Below are 17,919 nucleotides of genomic sequence, written 5' to 3' on the forward strand. Positions count from 1 at the left end.
GTGTGATCTCATCATATCACCAAGCAGCAAAATTTATGAGTGGACAGGAAAAACCCCACGCACAACCTAGGTTTCTGTGGGTCCACCTGTTTATTCGTGAAAATAATTTTATGATGCTGATATTCGTTAATATGTGGTATGATGCAGGAACAATGAATATTGTTAGTGTTATATTATGTTGTTGATATTATATTGTCTAAATTAGGTGTTTTCTTCATGTACGTCATCATCGTTGTTCCTAACATTCTGTGGGAATCAGTTTTTCAGTTGTTATACTTTTTGAATTTACTATTCTACCCATGCACAAGTTTTACTTTTGTGGGTCTTCTTATATTTATTCACCATTTGTTATATTATATATATTGTATACTTAATTTCAAATTTTTGGCAAATAAATATTGTTATTATTATTATATTTTATATTTCGATATCTTCTGTATTCATTCACGGATAGTAGCTAGCTCTCAATCTGAAAAAATGTAAATGTAAAATTCCATCTTCAAGGAAATTAATTCCACAATTCTCCTTCTAGTTGAGTAACAGTTTCTTGATACCTTTGTATCTTGACGCGTATATTTTTAAAATTACGGTTTCTCAGAATTATTATTTGTTAGCAGTCATTGAACTTTATCTAAAGTAACAATTTGGATTTGGCTGTTCGTTAGCTTTCTCACACTTTTTATTCATATTGCCGATTTATCTTATATTTCGGTGCTGTCAACAAATTTTAACATCCTGTAGTCAATTTATTATTTACTTAGCTCTAACATTTTTTATTATTTTTTGTTCAGAGAAACTGAAGATTTGGATGACCAGACAATTCCATCAACAGCATCATCAGAAGAAGATGATGAAGAAGGAGAGAGCCAACCCTTGATTTATGATGATGCAGAGGATGAAGATAGACAAGAATCGACCAGTAGCAGTAGCAGCGAAACAGATCAGGATCATCCAAAAGACTATTTGGAGTTTAGGAACAGGGTGGTGGATTATCCGGTAGAGTGCAGGAGCAACGGAAATGCTGTGGCTACTGAAAACTCCAACGAGATCTTCAGGTTAATTGCGGAAAAGGTTAGTATACATAATCTCTTTTTGTAAGAATGGAATAAAGAGGGGAAATTGTTTTCCAAGCAAATGCTAGTAATGGTTTTCATATTTATACGTATTTTGCTAGATGAACGAGGAAGACCTCGAAACAGAACAACCTTGTAACATATGCGAAAACCTATGCAAAGAAAATGCTGATAATTCCCATTCCGATGAACTCGAGAACGATGAAATTGTGAAAGAAGTTACAAATCTGGAAAAAGAAGAGAAAAATAATGATAATATGGAGGATGAGAGAGATGCAATCGAAAATCGTTCAGAAACTGTTAATGTAGAAGGAGATGAGTTTGAAAATACACGCTCTGAGATGGAAGCGTTGCATGAATCTGAAGCATATCAGAAAATTGACATAATCGATAAACATCCCGAAGATAACCATCTCATGTTGACGACAAATAGCGAAATATCAAACAATGAAACGTATGATAATTCAATTTTCCTTGCTCCGAAAACCACACCTAAGTCACATTTGTTGATTGAAGAATTAGCTGAAAATTACAAGGATTCGGAAGAGACCTTTATCAAGGAAGTCTCAAGGTGCAAATTGTCTGCTAAAAAAGTTTTAATTGAAGAAATAACAACAGAAAAACATGCCGTAGAAGACGCGGAGAAAGACGTTGACACGCTTATGGTGAATATGAACGATTCGAAGGAAAGAGAAGGGAAGATCAATGATACAGTAGATCAGAAAGAGGACATTGAAAATAAGATTGAAGATTTTGAGGAAGAACCCAAAGACCAAAAAGAAGTAGTTGATGATAATACACCTACGGAAAAAGTACTTGCAAACGATTTGGAAACCAACGAAATTGGAAGGATAGAAAAGGAGGATATTGAAGAAAGTTGGAATATCGACATGAATAGGAAGCTAAGGAAAGAAGAAATAAACAAAGCTTTGTCGTTAGGTAAATATATTTGGTATATTGACGATAAAGGCTTTCACGTAAGTTGAGGCGTTCTTTACTTAAAACTCACTATGTATACTCACAAGTCCCAGTACCCTGATATTTCTCTTAAGATTTTTGGGTTCTCGTTGGAATAATTTTCCATTGACGCCTTATCTGAAACTCGAGGTTCCTATATTTTGACATTTTTTGACTTCCTTTATGTTGTTATTGGGTATAGCTACGTCGATGAGTATTGCTGCCTTTTGCTGTTTATCGACTAAAACAACATTTGATCTGTTTTTGTTTCATCAGAAAGAATCGTACGATCACAATATATTCGTTCGTTCTTCAGGTCTATTTCACTCTGAATATGGTTGCCAATTCTTGGTGAAGTATCTTTCCTACTACTGCATCATGTCCATCTTTATATTCGTTACCTACAAACTTTTAACATCCACCTGAGACATGTTGTATTGTTTCCTTCGTTGGACAGTGGACACTCATATCAACATCTATCGTCAGTGATATTTCGATCCTTTATGATATGTTTGGAGTAGTTTCTCGTTGAGATAACTTATTCTTGGATTGCTAGAAGAAAACCCTATGTTTCTGGATTCATTCCATATGATGTGAGCCAAAAGTTAGATGCTGCAATGTTAACAAAATCCTGATCAATCTAGTTGCTTTCGTTGCTCCCCCCATCTTTGCAGTTTTTCTGGGATTGCCAGCATGTTTCATAAGAAACATCTGCTTCACACAATATTTGGCAGATCTCTGACTTACTTGCTTGGTCTTTGAACGCATTCTCTTTGCCTATGAGCAAGTTCCATGATGTCTAGCAGACCCCTGCCTGCTTTATTCCTCGGCAGTGTTGTCCTCTTGATACTGCTCTTCATATGGTGCTTGTTGGGGTAGTTCTTTTTATTTAGCAGGATGAGTCGTTTGGTTTGACCATAATAATGAGATGTAGAATATTTTCCAATTGTTTAATTTTAACTTAATAACTCCACTTAACAACTTTCCAAAATACAATTTGAATGCGATGATATGATATGCCGTATATTACTATTCAAGTCTAAGAGCCCGTTCACATGACGAGCGGTTTACGCGCGGTTTGAAACCGCGCGTTTACAAGTACATGAATTTTCTTCGAAGCGTACACATGCCTCCGCGCGTTTTTATGGACCGCGCGTTGGCGCGCGGTTTGAGATCATAGGTTTCTAATGTAACCGTTCAGATGACCGCGCGGGCACGAGCTGATAGATGCCAGAGACGTATTTACGTATTTTCCTTCGATCCGTTCGGTCAGAAATATTTCAAAATGGAAACGGACGCTCCTAAATTATTCATAGATGAAATTGAGAATTTTCCTGTAATATGCGACATGACAAGTAATGTATATTCAGATAAAAACTCAAGGAGACGGGCTTGGGAAGAACTCGTCATCATATCCTGTGAAGGAGATGCTAATGAAGAAAAAAAATTTATTATGTGACCACATAAAAATGATAATAGCTCTTTATTTAGAAATCATGAGATATACGTAGAACAAATACAAATGAAGAGAAATAGTATCAAAATAACATTCACCTACCACTTAACAGCAGAAATCTACTATACTAAGTATATGGTTCTAATTATAATTATTCAACAATAAATTAAATATTATATTCTTAAATGGTTTATAATTATTTATTTCTTTGATTTCATTAGGCAGTCTATTGAAAAACTTTAAACAACTGTATTCCAGCTGCTATTTGTGTTGAATTTAATTTACTTTTTTTTTTCTGTCGAGCCACGTGTCCTGCCCACTGTCACTTCAATTCTGCAACACGCGCTATAATATCTACGACTCTAGTTCTTTGTCGGATTTCTTCATTCCTTTTTCTGTCTCTGAGACTGACATTGAGCATAGTTCTTTCCATCGCTCTCTGCATTACCCTCAGCTGGTTTGCGGTCTTCTTAGTTATTGCCATAGTTTCCAGGCCATATGTCGCTACCGGTAATATGCAGGCATCGAAAACTTTCCTTTTAAGGTTTATGGGATGTCGTTATTCCTGAATATATATTTCATCTTTCCAAAAGTCATCCAAGTTAGCCTGATTCTTCTTTTTATCTCTGCTGTTTGATTTTCTTTGCCGATTCTTATTGAGTGTCTTAAATATTATATATTCTTCTACATTTTCAAGTTGTGTGCCGTCAATGTTTATGTGTTCTGTGGTGTTGTTGATAAGTTTGGTCTTCGAAACATTAATTTTCAAACCGACTTTATTCAGAGCATCAATAAGTTGTTTTAACATCTCGCTCAATTCCTGCATGTTGCTACTTATTAGGACGATGTCATCGGCAAAACGAAGATGATTTAAGTAGGATCAGTTTTAATTGATGAATAATAGAAACTATTCGATCTATAATTACCTATCAAAACTTAAAAACGTTTAATTCTCACCTAAATCTGATACTGAATCCAGATTCAAATCAAAATGTAGAATTCAAACTGAATACGGGCCGTTACGGCAACGCGCGGTCACCGCTTGGCAACCGCGTTCCATGTGAACGGTATCCAATTATCCACCGCTCATTCAACCGCGCGTAGACCGCTTGTCATGTGAACGTGCTCTAAATCTTATTCTCAATTAATAATGTGCTGGTTTCAATCGAGAACCTCTGCTTATCACGCTAGCAAAAAATGAAAAACAAAACATATGACATATGGGAGCGTTGAACTTTATTCAACTCTCGATCAATGAAATATATTTTTCATGCAGATTCTTAACAGTGGTTGTTTGCTTTTATCATTATCAAAGTTCTCATTTTGCTTTGAAGGTTTTCTATATCTATTTTGGTTCATGGAATTATACTGTATTTTAAGATTGAACATGCATATGATTGATGGCTCTAGTCATGTTTTTGCTATTTGTCCAACAAAGCAAATCAACTCAAGTGATATAGTGATGAACCAATAAAGAACATCCACCAAACACGACAATAATTACTATTGTCCTTTATTCCTCCACAACCTTCTAATTTTATTGCTTTGTATCGTTCTAGCATTGAAAAAAGATGATTCTATACCGAACGAAGAATTTGGAGATCACCACGAAGGCTCAAAGGATCTACAAAATGTCCAGAATAATATAGATAAATCCGAAAATGGACACGACGATCGACTTATCAAGTCTGCAAACGAAAATATGGATGAAAAGGATGAGGAGACTATACAAACATGTTCAGACGTGGATCAAGACGAGAGAAGAGAGGACGATCAAACGTCCGAAGAAGAGTTGCAGTTTCCGGATCGAGAAAAATATTTCTCAGAACTCGATCTGATGAAAGAATTCCTCAGATCAGAAAACTACGAAGAGGACGAACGAATCGGAAAGATGTTGAAAGAGATGGGTGACGCCATAGGATTCAAAGATGAAGAAGAACGTAGCAAATGGCAGATGAACGCCAGTTTGGCGTTGCCAAGTCAAGGTGACAAACCGACGTCAGAATCCGAGGAGATGACAGTCGAAAGGGAGGAAATAACGGTGGAGCTCTACGCTGACGAGGAGAGGAGTCTGACCGTGACCGAGTTCTACGGGGAGGAGAAAGCGCAGGAGGACCTGAAGAAGCAGGAGTACAGCTGGAAGAGGTTCAACGATAAGCTGGACGAGATTGCGGCAACCAGAAAGGAGTGGCCTCTTTCGGACGACGAGCTGGAGGAGCAGATGAAGAAGTTCGACGAAGAGTGCGAGGAGATCGACCGAATCAACAGGAAGAAGGCCGAGGATGAAAGGAAGGTAAAATAGTTTTTTGTATATTTGGTTTATAAAAATTTATTCCTTGAATATTCTTTCTTTGGTAGTGTAGTCTTAGCATTATACTGTAACCGTTTTCATCTGAAATGGTTACGAACATTTTTCATTGGCTTTTTATTTTGAATCCTCTCAAAGAATTAGGTAGAGTACCTATATTTATTTTAGCAATGGCGTCACTTAAGATGATCACAAGATATCAACTGTATCCACGCATACAAAAGAGTTTCTAAAGTTTGTATGCTCAACCTCTTTCTATGTTGCCGATGCAATGGGTGGTTTTGTGAGAGCTTGAGAACTTTAAATAATGATACAAGACAGAAAAATTATTAAAATTAATTTTATTTTTATAATCAGGTAGATCATTTCATGACATTTATTTTTAAATAAGATTTCCGCCATATGTCTGCTGCGGATACGAGTTACATTAATAGTCCATTCCATAAGTCAAATTTTTTACTACTTTCTCCGATAAATCTGGCCGTATGGCATCAATTGTGGCTTGAATATGGTCTTTCGATGTTGCAAGAGTTGGTGGTTTATCAGCATAGGCTAATGACTTGAAAAAGACCCATAAAAAGTAATCGAGAGGCGTTAAGTCGCACAAACGTTAACAGGACCACTTCTGGAAATAAAGTTGTCACCAAATGGATGGTATAGTGAGCTGTATGGAAAGTTGCGTCATCAGTCAGCATGGCTTGATAGAGGTCACTGTAACCTCAGCTCCTTCCTCATATCGAAAGAAATAAGGACTGAAAATGGCGCCAGCGTGTGAACCACACCAAACAATCAATTTTAATGGATGTAATGGTGATTTGTTATTTTATTACTAAACACAATTCTTCGGCAGAAATGTTCATTTTCGTTTTTTTTCAAATTAGCCCAATCAGCAAAAATGCGACGTAAACGATGGTCATTTGGCTTCAATTCTTGAACGAGCTCTATTTTATGAGCACGTGAGCCAAGATCCTTACGTAAAATTTTCCACGTACGAGGATAAAGGCCATAAGTTGAGAACGGATCGACATTTCAGCGTCTTCCTCAACACTTTCGCTACAACAGCAGTGTTCTTTTCGGTACGCATTTTTCTTTGTCATGTTGGTTTCGATTCAATTTTCATTTGCTATACCCATTGTTTTTCACAAATAGAAAGTTGAAAGGATCAGAATTAATCATCCCGTATATAATGAAACGCTCGGAATAAAATCTCAAAATTTGGTTTATGAGCAGTAACTCATTCTGGCAACTACATTTTCCTACGATGGCTGACGTCATGCCATCGCTTAAATTAATTAATTATACCTCTTAATGTTGAGTCCTCTGCAGCATCATGTCTGGATATAAATCAAGCTTTCGACAGCGTCTGGCACAAAGGTTTATTCTTCAAGCTACACAAACAGGACATTCCGCATCATCTCATAATGTTCATCAAGAATTTCTTGGAGAATAGAAGGCTGCCAGTTAAAATTAACAACAAGCTATCCAGTTTCTTCACACAACAACAAGGCACTTCACAGGGCTCACCACTTTCTCCTCTTCTATATACCTAATGCATATTGCATTGATATCTGTCCTGAAGTCAACCAAAATAACTACATGCTGCAATATGCGGATGGCAAACTCATGTTGCATGAAAAATCTCAGGAAAAGTGTATAAAAGCTTACAAAACTTTGTGGACAAAATCAACTTATGGCGCATTAAACCCAACCCCAATAAATCGAAACTCCTTATTTTTAACCACAAAGTAACAGTCAGCTCACCAACAATAATTATGATGGGAAATGAAAGAATAACCACGTCCCCTTCTATAAAATACCTAGCCATCTTGATAGACAATTTCCATCATCAACTATAATCGAAAGTTTAAGATACCTCAACACATGAAGACCTACTACTTAATTTACTTTTACAATAATGATGTTGATAAAACTCATAGTTTATATGTATATATATTTTCTTTTTTAACTGTACACATGGCTGAAGGACCTCGGTCGATGGCCTATTGATTCTTATCAATAAAGAACTTGTTGTTAGGTCCTTTATTGATTTTTGTCTTATACAGAGTATTCGTAAATTGGAAGTATAAACGTAAATGAAAGATTCCTGAGATAATTTTAAGGAAAAAAGGACCTATTAATATGGGCCCGCAAATGCTTTGTTTTCGAGATACAGGGTGTTAAGGTTTGTTTTTTTTTGAGGTTTTTTCTCATATCATCTGCAATTCACAAGATACTTATCTGAAATTTTGCATAGATATTCCAATTTAGATTTTACATCTCGTGATATGTCAATTCTGTTTTCAAATCCACAGGGTGATATGTTTTCTGCAAAAGTACCCGCTTTTTTCCTCGAGAATTTTTTTTTAGTGGACAACAAGTGGTTTAAAAAATGTTAAAAGAAACTTCGATCTAGCACTAAACACTTTGGTTTATTGTAGTGTTGGAGAGAAAAATTTCGAACAAATCTATGAAGATTCCTAGGAAAATCCAAATTATCATAAAACTGTGAATGATGAATAGATTGACTATTAATTTTGGTGTGTAATTTCCAGATCTGAAACAATGATTCATAAAAATTCGATAAACTCGTATATCACGAAAAACTAGGATTACAAGGAACACCCTGAATCTGTGACAGAGCTATAACTTTTTTTTTATTATCCAAGGAATCTTACATTTTCGTTTGAACTTATGAACACCCTGTATAAAAGATACTTTTTCCAGACTTCACGTTACGACTCTCCGCAAAATGTGATAGATTTCGACTGCAAACACATCCGAGAAAACGCCGAAGCCTTCTTCAGGAACCTGGACGGCTCCAAGTCCACCGAGATCACGGTAACATTGGACCAGTTGGACAGCGACGGCGAGAACGAGGTGTTCGAGCGAAAAATCGACGAGAATGCTCAGTTGAACGATCTCGACGACAACAACCGAGACTATAGGGAGCTCCTGGAGTGGGACATAAGTCTACCTCCCCAGAACAGGGTGATGCTGCTGCCCATCCAGCGCAAACCGAAGGAGGAAGACGAATCCGAGGATGAGGAGGAAGAGTCGGAGGAGGAATGGAAGGAGTTCGAGATCACGCCGATAGTTCAGTACAGCGAGGAGGTTCAGGAGGGAAAGAGCGAAGAGCGGAAGAAGAGAAGTATATTCACCACCGTTGAGACGGATAAAGGTACCAGAATGAGTTATTGGTTTGAGACCTTTTTTAATGATGAACTAATTTCTTGACAGGGTTGAAGGTCAGGTTGTTGGAACAAAAACCACCTCTCAGACCAATTCCGACATGTTTCGATTTTATTCAAAAATCTTCTTCAGGGCTCTATAATAAATTACAAGATTTTTTTTTTAAAACACTAATAAATAAATCATGTTGGAATATACAATGGGACATTACAATTGAATAAATAATTATATGAATATCTGAACAATACAATGCAAAAAAGGATTTTTTTTAAAAAACGAATAGTGAGAGAAACACCAAAAACAATCCAGGTACTTGATGATTTTACATTAAAAAGGGGAAACCAATTACTTACAGTCTATTTGCGGTTTTTTTGTCAGAATCATGAAATAAATATCACTTTTTGACACCATCAAATTATAATCTAAAACGAACGAAATGATAAAACGGGAACAGACCACTCTGATAATACATATGTTATAAGTAAATAATGAATAATGTTTATATCTACATACATGACATTGACATTCAATTTGAATAATTAGTTCAAGTTATTTTTCGTTTTATTTCGTTGATGAGATAGTAATAGGCCGTATTCAAACCTTCATAAAAATAAAGGATAAAGGTAGGGGAAATGTGTCTGAGATGGCATACTTTTTGAACTGGGTTTATACCTATTAATATAAATATCTTAAAAATGATAGGACCAGACGAAATTATAGTGCAATCTATAAACTATTCAATGGTTCATTCAAAATTGAATATATTAACAAAATGAAATTGTAAAAAAACAATCAAACAAGGTCTTCATATGCCATCTCACCTTCAACACTGTGGATGAGATGGCATAGGTACATGATAAATTATGACCTAGGTACATATTTCGCAAATACATTTTTTTATTTTTTTTTTGTCAACTCCTGCACATTCTGCATGATACCACTGGTCACATCCATTGCATTTGAGCCATATTTCTTCGGAACGAGATCAAGAAAACATGTCATTGCAGTATATACATGCAATGTCGTCATTTTCATCGCCATTCCCATTAAAAGGATCTTCTGTGTCCATTGTCCATTAATTCATTTTTCATATTTTTCCTTGGGAAAATGATAGCTGGTGGAATGTGAGTCCCAACGGCATTCATACCGCAGACCACAGTGAAATGATGTCCTCTTTCAGCACTAGTCAGGACTCCCACCTGTTTTCGGCCGCGTATGGCAAAAATTTTAGTATTTTTCGAAGGTACTGTTGAAAATCCTGATCCGTCGACATTCCATATGTCGTTAGTCTTCAAATTATGCTTTTCCAGTACAACAGAAAGAAGGTCAAAATATTTTTGAATCTTCTGCTTGTTGAAAGCACTAGCTCTAGTGAATGAAGTTGATTCTGGAGTTCGAAGGTTTATACTAGGATTTCTATCCCGGAATCCTTTTAGCCAATCCCATCCTGCCATTTTTTTAACATGGGAAAATCTGGGGGAATTTTCTTTGCTTCTGCCACTTCATAAGCAAGCTTTCTGACGTTGGTTGTTGTAAAACCAAAAAATCGTATTTCTAAATTTTTCAAATGCTCAACAATTTCCCTTTCTAAGGTTTCATCGAAAGTAACTTTATGACCCCCCCCATGTAATTTTTCCTCTTACCTTCACTTTTAATTGCACGTCGCCTCAATGTGCTAGGCACATTGAACGTCTTTGAGGCTATCAACCAGCCCATTTTTTTTTCCTGAACTGCCTTTATCGCTTCCTTCATATTCTCTTCACTCCAGGAATGCCTTGTTGATTTTCGTTGATAACGCCCTATTCCTTGAAAAATCATAATTAAATTTCCTACTCGAAAAGGAAACTTAACAAAGTGCCTGGGTGAGATGGCATACCTACGCCATCTCATCAGCATATCACGTATGCCAACTCACCCAGAAGCAAACACCAGCACTTTTTTCTTTCTTAATAACAATGGTGGATACTAAGATGAAAACAAAAATATTATTCTGAAACTAAAGTGTATGCAGAAATAATAGAAAATATTTGCACTCGCCGATATACCTGTTTCTTTCAAATATTCACCGAAAACTCTAGTTGTTGTAAATTTTCAGCCGACTCGATAAACTTTCCTCGCATGCGCTGACCAAATATCACTGCAGAATTTACTAGAACTCACGCAGACGTTTAACTACGCCTTATTCTATAGTATGCGCATTGAACTGGCGCCTAATTCTGAATGTCAACCGAGAAACACGTTGTATGGCATCTCATCAGCTATGCCGTCTCAGACACATTTCCCCTACCTTATTATTATTATTATTGAAAGACGAAAAGTGTAGGGGTTCACCCATAAACATAGTGTTTGAGTGTTAGAACAGGGAATGAATAACCCATCTGAACTCCGCCCTGGAACTGAACTTGAATTATTATATTCTTTTTCTCTCTATGTCCATTCTATTTAACAAATTCAATAAAGACCATTATTTTTTTTGAAAATTGCTCCTTGTGCAGTTGTATAGTTGTTGATTCGTCTGCTACACACAGTAACAGGCCGATTGAAAAGTCCCCGGTCTACCATAGTAAAACACATTTTTTTGGCAAAATTCGATTTTATTATTCAACATAGTTGCCTTCGAGGACGATACAGCGATTGTAGCGATCTTCCAACTTTTCGATACCATTTTTGTTGTACCATTTATCTTTCGCTTCGAAATAGGCCTCCGTTTCGGCGATTACTTCTTCACTGGCGCTAAATTTCTTTCCAGCGAGCATTCTTTTGAGGTCTGATAACAGGAAAAAATCGCTGGGGGCCAGATCTGGTGAATACGGTGGATGCAGAAGCAATTCGAAGCCCAACTCATGCAATTTTGCCATTGTTTTGTGGCACGGCACATTGTCTTGATAAAACAGTACCCTTTTTTCTTCAAATGGGGCCGTTTTTTAACGATTTCATCCTTTAAACGATCCAATAAAGATATAAAATAATCACTGTTGATGGTCTGGCCCTTTTGGAGGTAATCAATGAATATTATACCTTGCGCATCCAGATTACTGATGCCATAACCTTGCCAGTTGCTGTTGTGTTTTTCCTCGCTTTGGATTCAGTTCATCGTGTGCAGTCCGCTCAGCTGAATGTAGATTGGACTCCGGAGTGATATTATGTAGCCATGTTTCATTCATTGTCTCAATTCCACGCAAAAATTTAGGTTTATTGCACTTCAACAGCTATAAACATTGCTCAGAATCATTAATTAATTGTTGCTTTTGATCGATTGTGAGCTCGCGCGGCACCCATTTTGCGCACATTTCTCTCATGAACAAATATTCGTGAATGATATGATGTACACGTTCAGATGATATCTTCACAATGTCTGCTATCTTGATCAACTTCACTTAACGGTCATTCAAAATTTTTTTGTGAGCTTTTTATATTTTCGTCGGTAACAGCCTCTTTTGGGCGTCCACTGCGTTCGCCGTCTTCGGTGCTCATTTCACCACGGTTAAACGTAGCATACCAATCAATGATGGTCTATTTTCCTGGAGCAGACCCCGGAAACTTTTCATCAAGCCAAGATTTTGCATCAACTGTATTTTTTCCCTTCAAAAAGCAATATTGCATCAGCACATGAAATTCTTTTTCTTCAATGTTTTTCAGATAACAAAAGTAGCTACACTCACAACGCAATATCTCACAAACTAATGGTCGAACTGTTGTCAAATTTTGACACGTATCGTTTGAAGGATGGTACTAACTGAAAATCATATGGATTTATTACTAGCACCGCCATCTGTGCATCAGACCGGGAACTTTTCAATTGGTCTAATATTTTGTGTACTTGTTCTATGAAGTATTCCCGTTGGCTTTCTCTCTGCCCACTAGCAAGATCCATGATGTCCGTCAAATCCCTGCCTCTTTTATTTCTCGGCAGTGTTGTCCTTTCAATGCTGCTTTTCGGATGGTGCTTGTTTGCTTTTGTCATCGGCGTTCTCATTTTGCGTTGCAAGTTCGAAAACTTTCTGTTTTGCTCCATGAAACTATACCGAATGAGTATGTTAGAATTGAAAATGCATATGTATTGATGTTATATTCTTGCTGTTTAGGTTTGTTTTTAAATTTGTTGTGATTCTCCTAATGAACTCAGTCGTTAAGTCTTGCTTCATTCTTTGGTGGATGATTCGACGGTTCTGTTTCATTCCAAGGTATTTGTAAAGATCATCCGACTTCATTGCTTCTATTTCCTGTCCATTTGCAAGAGTAAAAGTAGAACTCATAGATTAATAGAAATGATAAAGAAACTCGAATACATTCGAAGTCACTTAATTAAGAAATTAGAGGTAATTCTGGTCTTGAATATACTAATCGAGTCGGATTTTCAAGATATTCACCGAATTCGCACCAACAACACTATATGGCAACCTATTTCATCCGTCGTAAACTCTGTTGAAACGAAACGTTTGACGAAGTGTGGTTTTAAAATTCTCTGTTGTGTGCTGCTTCTCATGTAGAGGTGCAGAGCCCGATAAGTCACAATAAGATCATCGCAAAGAGTTTGCAGATTCAGTAGTCTCAAACGAGTGTGATAGTCTGGTCTTTTCCTCCCAAAGGGAATCCTTGTATTCCAACGCTTTTGATCGCTCTTTAGAGAAGGGCACCACATCGCTCGAGCATATTCCATCAAAGAACACACATAGCTACGATAAAGTGTCCTACACGTTGCCAGGCTGCAATCCCAAACGATCTCCGAATCATTTAGGTCAACTGTCTGGTCTTCGCTGTCAGAACCGCCTAGTGGTAGGACCATCGTAGGACACTATTCTGCACAGATCATTATAGCATCGGGAGTTAAGCAGTAACCATCGACTTCTTATTGGGACGAGGGTTATTAAATTGGAATTTGCTGGTGTTCAATAGCAATAACCATTTTTTGACACCAATCCTCCACAGCCCACAAATCGTCCTGAATGGTCAAAGATTCAACCGAGCACTCAAAAAGATGTATCAGCACTACTATGGTACGGTTAGCTATTGAAACAAGTAACAATAAATGAAGCAAACACTTAGCTCATTGAACAGGTTACATTGATTTGGTATTATGTAATGCTTCGAAGATCCCCCAAGCAGCTGCTCTGTGAGGTCAGCTGATACTGCTCAATTGTGAACGAAGGTTTGAATTAGTATTCTTTATTACCGCGCAAAATTTCGTGTGTTCTATCTTGTTATATGGCTGTGACAGAGCCGTATCTAGGTACTATTGCGCCTGTGGTAATATCTCAGACAGCGCCCCCCATTTTCGAAAAAAATTTTTATCGATTATATTTTCTTATAGTATTTTTGTGTTCATAACTCAAGTATATTTATTTTATGCTTAGTACGCAAATTCTAGGGAAGGCTAGCAATATTTTCAAATGTTTCCAGCAAGGGCGTAGAAATGGGTGGTAAATATGCCACCCCCCGCCCCCAATATTTCCAAAATATAAAATTTCAGAATTCTCGCAAAGACTAAAAACGAAAATTTTTCCATAAAAAGAACCAATAATCATTTTACTTTCCTCTGAAATCGACACGGAGTACAAAATCGGACCCTTTTACGGTTTATCAGTTTATTATCACTTTCAAGATGAGTACTTGCACTGCACTACGAGCACATCTATGTCCGAGGTTTATTATTTTCCTTTATCCGCTTTGTCGGTGTCGCCCCTTATTTGCCATCTGTAATTTTTTAATTCGTAATCGGTATGCACTTACTCGTTGTTTTCGGTTTTTTGTTTCATTCTCGTCACAAAATTTCAATACTGTAGTTATCAAAGTACTGAACTGAGTTATTCGCATCGAAAAATTGTCTGGGCCGTGTTATACAATTTATTGCGATTCATTCAAATTGCAATTCAATTGTGCAGATATCAGTTTTGAAATGATTATATCTGAACGGTGTTCCTAATGTGCACAAATGAAAATGACAGATTTCTCGGATCATTTTGAGAAAAAAGTCCTATAACATGAATCTGCAAACGCTTTGGTTTTGAGAAACCGGTGTTAAAGTTTTTTTTCTCATAGCACCTTCCCTCCACAAGATATTTGACTTGAATTGGCATAGATCTTCCGATTTAAAGTTTTCATTTTGTGATATGCTTATTTTGTATGCAAATCAACAGGGTGATATTTTGTTCTGGAAGGGTACCTGCTTCTTTCCACCAGAACAATTTTTTGGTGAAGCACTGGTTCTATAGAAAAATGTGAAAAGAAACTCTGGTCTAGTACAACACTTCTTGGTTTGTTTTAGTTTTGTCGTATTAGCTATCGATTTCGAAAAAAAATTCAAACAGCTCTCTGATGGTAATCCTCAGGAAAATCCAAATTATTATAAAAATCCAGTTAGAAAGCTATGATCAATAAATTAATTATAACTAATGGTACTTATCAACAAATTCTGTAGCGAAGATTAATAAAGATTCGATAAACTAATAAATATAAGCATCACTAAAAAGTATGGCTATACAAGAAACACCCTGTATCTCGAAAAGAAAGCGTTTGCGGGCTCATGTTTATGGGACTTTTTTTTCTTAAAATTATCCAAGGAATATTTTCCTTCGTAACTCCGTTTTAGGAAAACGCAGTATAAGGTGAGAACAATCGAATTGGTAATAAAAAAAAAGAGTAATTAAATTTCAACTTCGTTATCAAACCTCTTTTTCTCACATTACAGATATCAGTGAACGTTGTTGTAAAAAAATTTTTTTTTTCGAGAACTCCCCTCTAAGAAAAAAGAAAGATCTCCGTCCTTGGTTTCCAGATTCCTGGCATTGCTCGTTGCGAGGCGTATACATGAAAACCGAGTTGTGATCTTTCGAATTATTATGTCTGTTGCTCCAATATTTTTTTCTCTTGATATTTTTGGGCGCCTCTACAGATCTTGCGCTCGTGGTAAGTGCCACCTTTGCCACGCCCTAGGTACGGCTCTGGGCTGTGATGTGGATATCGTGAGTGCAAAAAAATGACCAAAGAGGTGGTACTTGCCCTGTTGCGTAAAAACTTGAACGACTCATTGGCATCAAATAAAGAAAGACCAGATATATTGGGCATCAAATTAGGAGTGCCAAATATGAGCTGCTAGGGATGATAATTGAGGTTGAATTCTAGAGGGCAGAAGATCAGTTGATAGAAGGCAAAATTCTTGGTTGGAGAATTTGAGAAAATGGTTCAGCTGAACTTCCACCGACATTTTAAGAGCAGCTACTTCTAGAATTACAGTCTGCCAAAATATTCAATCTGGACTATTTGGCACAATTATGCCATAACTATTTTGATATTTATATCAGAGTGCCTTCATTTCAATGCATTCATTGTTCCATAATATTTGCTTTACAGTGGTGCCAAATTTTTGAGTATTATTTCCATAAATCTAGTCGAAAAATTCAATATATTTATTATAGAAATTCTCCGTTTCAGAGCATAACGAATCCAAACAGCAAAGATTTAGAGGACGTCCTAGTTCGGAGTCTTCGTCGACTGTCGCCAATAGAGGTATTAGAGGTATTCGTGAAAAAGAAAAAAATATTTTAAGTTAATTCGTAAACACTTTTAGATACCAGTGGCCCTTCCAACTTCATCCCAGTCTTCGAGAAGCCTAACGACATCGTTACCAAGTATGTCAACACAGACCAGATGGAAAAAGCTGACGGGAGCCCCCTAGATAACACCGTCATAATGACGAATTCAATTGCAGAGATACGGGCTAAGATGGCGGAGTTCAGGAAATCCTTAGACGATTTCAACTTGAGGTCCAGAGCAGCTGCAAACGAAATTTTCAAAAGCTACAACGACTCACTGGCGAAACAGATCGATTTCGAGAAGAAGTTGTTCCAGGATATGGATGATAACAAGACAGCTCCAAAATCTGAAGAGACACCTTCGAAAGATGAAATGATTGTTGCTAAACAAACGGAACATTTGGCGTACATAAATAAAGATTTAAGAGACCCAGAGGAAGCAGAAAGAAGTTTGGAACATATAAAAGAAATGTTGAAGATGATAGAAGTGAACGTTGAAGACTACGAGAGTTCAAAATTGATGGAAGATCAAGAACTCGTTGAAAACCCCAATGCAAATGAAGAAGAAGATGTAACGATAAAAGAAAAACAAAATGAAGTGAATGATGAAGCGGACATAGATTTTCATAGCAACAGAGAAATTATGGTTGACCAAAACTTAAATACTGAGTTGCAACCACGTATTGTAACATGCAAACTCGTTGAAAATCGAAATGCAAATGTAGAAACAGGAGAAGATGTAACGCTAGAAGAAAAACAAAATGAAGTGGATGAAGAAGCAGACAAAGATTGTCTTAGCAAGGGAGAAATTATGGATGACCAAAATGAAAATACTGAGATGCAACCACGTATTGTAACATGCAAACACGTTGAAAACCCCAATGCAAATGTAGAAACAGGAGAAGATGTAACGCTAGAAGAAAAACAAAATGAAGTAGATGAAGAAGCGGACAAATATTATCATAGCAACGAAGAAATTATGGATGACAAAAATGAAAATATTGAGATGCAACCACGTATTGTAACATGCACTTTAGAAATGCAATTAGCAAAAGAAAATGAATGAAATATTAGATTTCACAAAACTGTTAAAAGTTAAGTTTTTAAAAAATAAAGCCTACAATGAGAATTATTGTTCTCAAATGTTTGGTGTCTGCTTGAGTTTGTCATCAAGTGATTGAGTGTGAGGACCGCATACCGCCGAGAATTTCATAGCGCTTTCCAATATTACAGTTAACCTGTTTCATTTACAGACCGCTTGAGTAAATAATTATCTCTAGTGCTTCTAAAGACTTTTTATGATTGATACTTCTCTAAAAAAATGTTCATAAACAATCATCTGCAAATTTAAACGATAAATGACAAGACGAGCGGGAGTGGTTAGCGAACTCAACCAGAATTAAA

General features: G+C 36.7%; 1 protein-coding gene across 2 annotated transcripts in view; it reads left to right on the forward strand.

The window, feature by feature from the left end:
- The window catches only part of LOC123674536 (dynein axonemal assembly factor 1 homolog), a 31,731-nt gene extending 14,087 nt beyond the window's left edge, over nt 1–17,644 (forward strand). The window contains exons 7-12 of one of the 2 annotated variants that reach the window (XM_045609434.1): nt 792–1,071; nt 1,175–2,012; nt 5,046–5,779; nt 8,519–8,972; nt 16,415–16,498; nt 16,551–17,644. In XM_045609434.1, coding sequence (XP_045465390.1) covers nt 792–1,071; nt 1,175–2,012; nt 5,046–5,779; nt 8,519–8,972; nt 16,415–16,498; nt 16,551–17,581 — 3,421 coding nt within the window. In that variant the 3' untranslated portion in view covers nt 17,582–17,644. The remainder of the gene's footprint in view (nt 1–791; nt 1,072–1,174; nt 2,013–5,045; nt 5,780–8,518; nt 8,973–16,414; nt 16,499–16,550) is intronic. The other variant, XM_045609435.1, reaches the window with a different exon arrangement.
- The last annotated feature ends 275 nt before the right edge of the window (nt 17,645–17,919 follow it).

The sequence above is a fragment of the Harmonia axyridis genome, chromosome 3 (assembly GCF_914767665.1).
Source record: "Harmonia axyridis chromosome 3, icHarAxyr1.1, whole genome shotgun sequence".
NCBI lineage: Eukaryota > Metazoa > Arthropoda > Insecta > Coleoptera > Coccinellidae > Harmonia > Harmonia axyridis.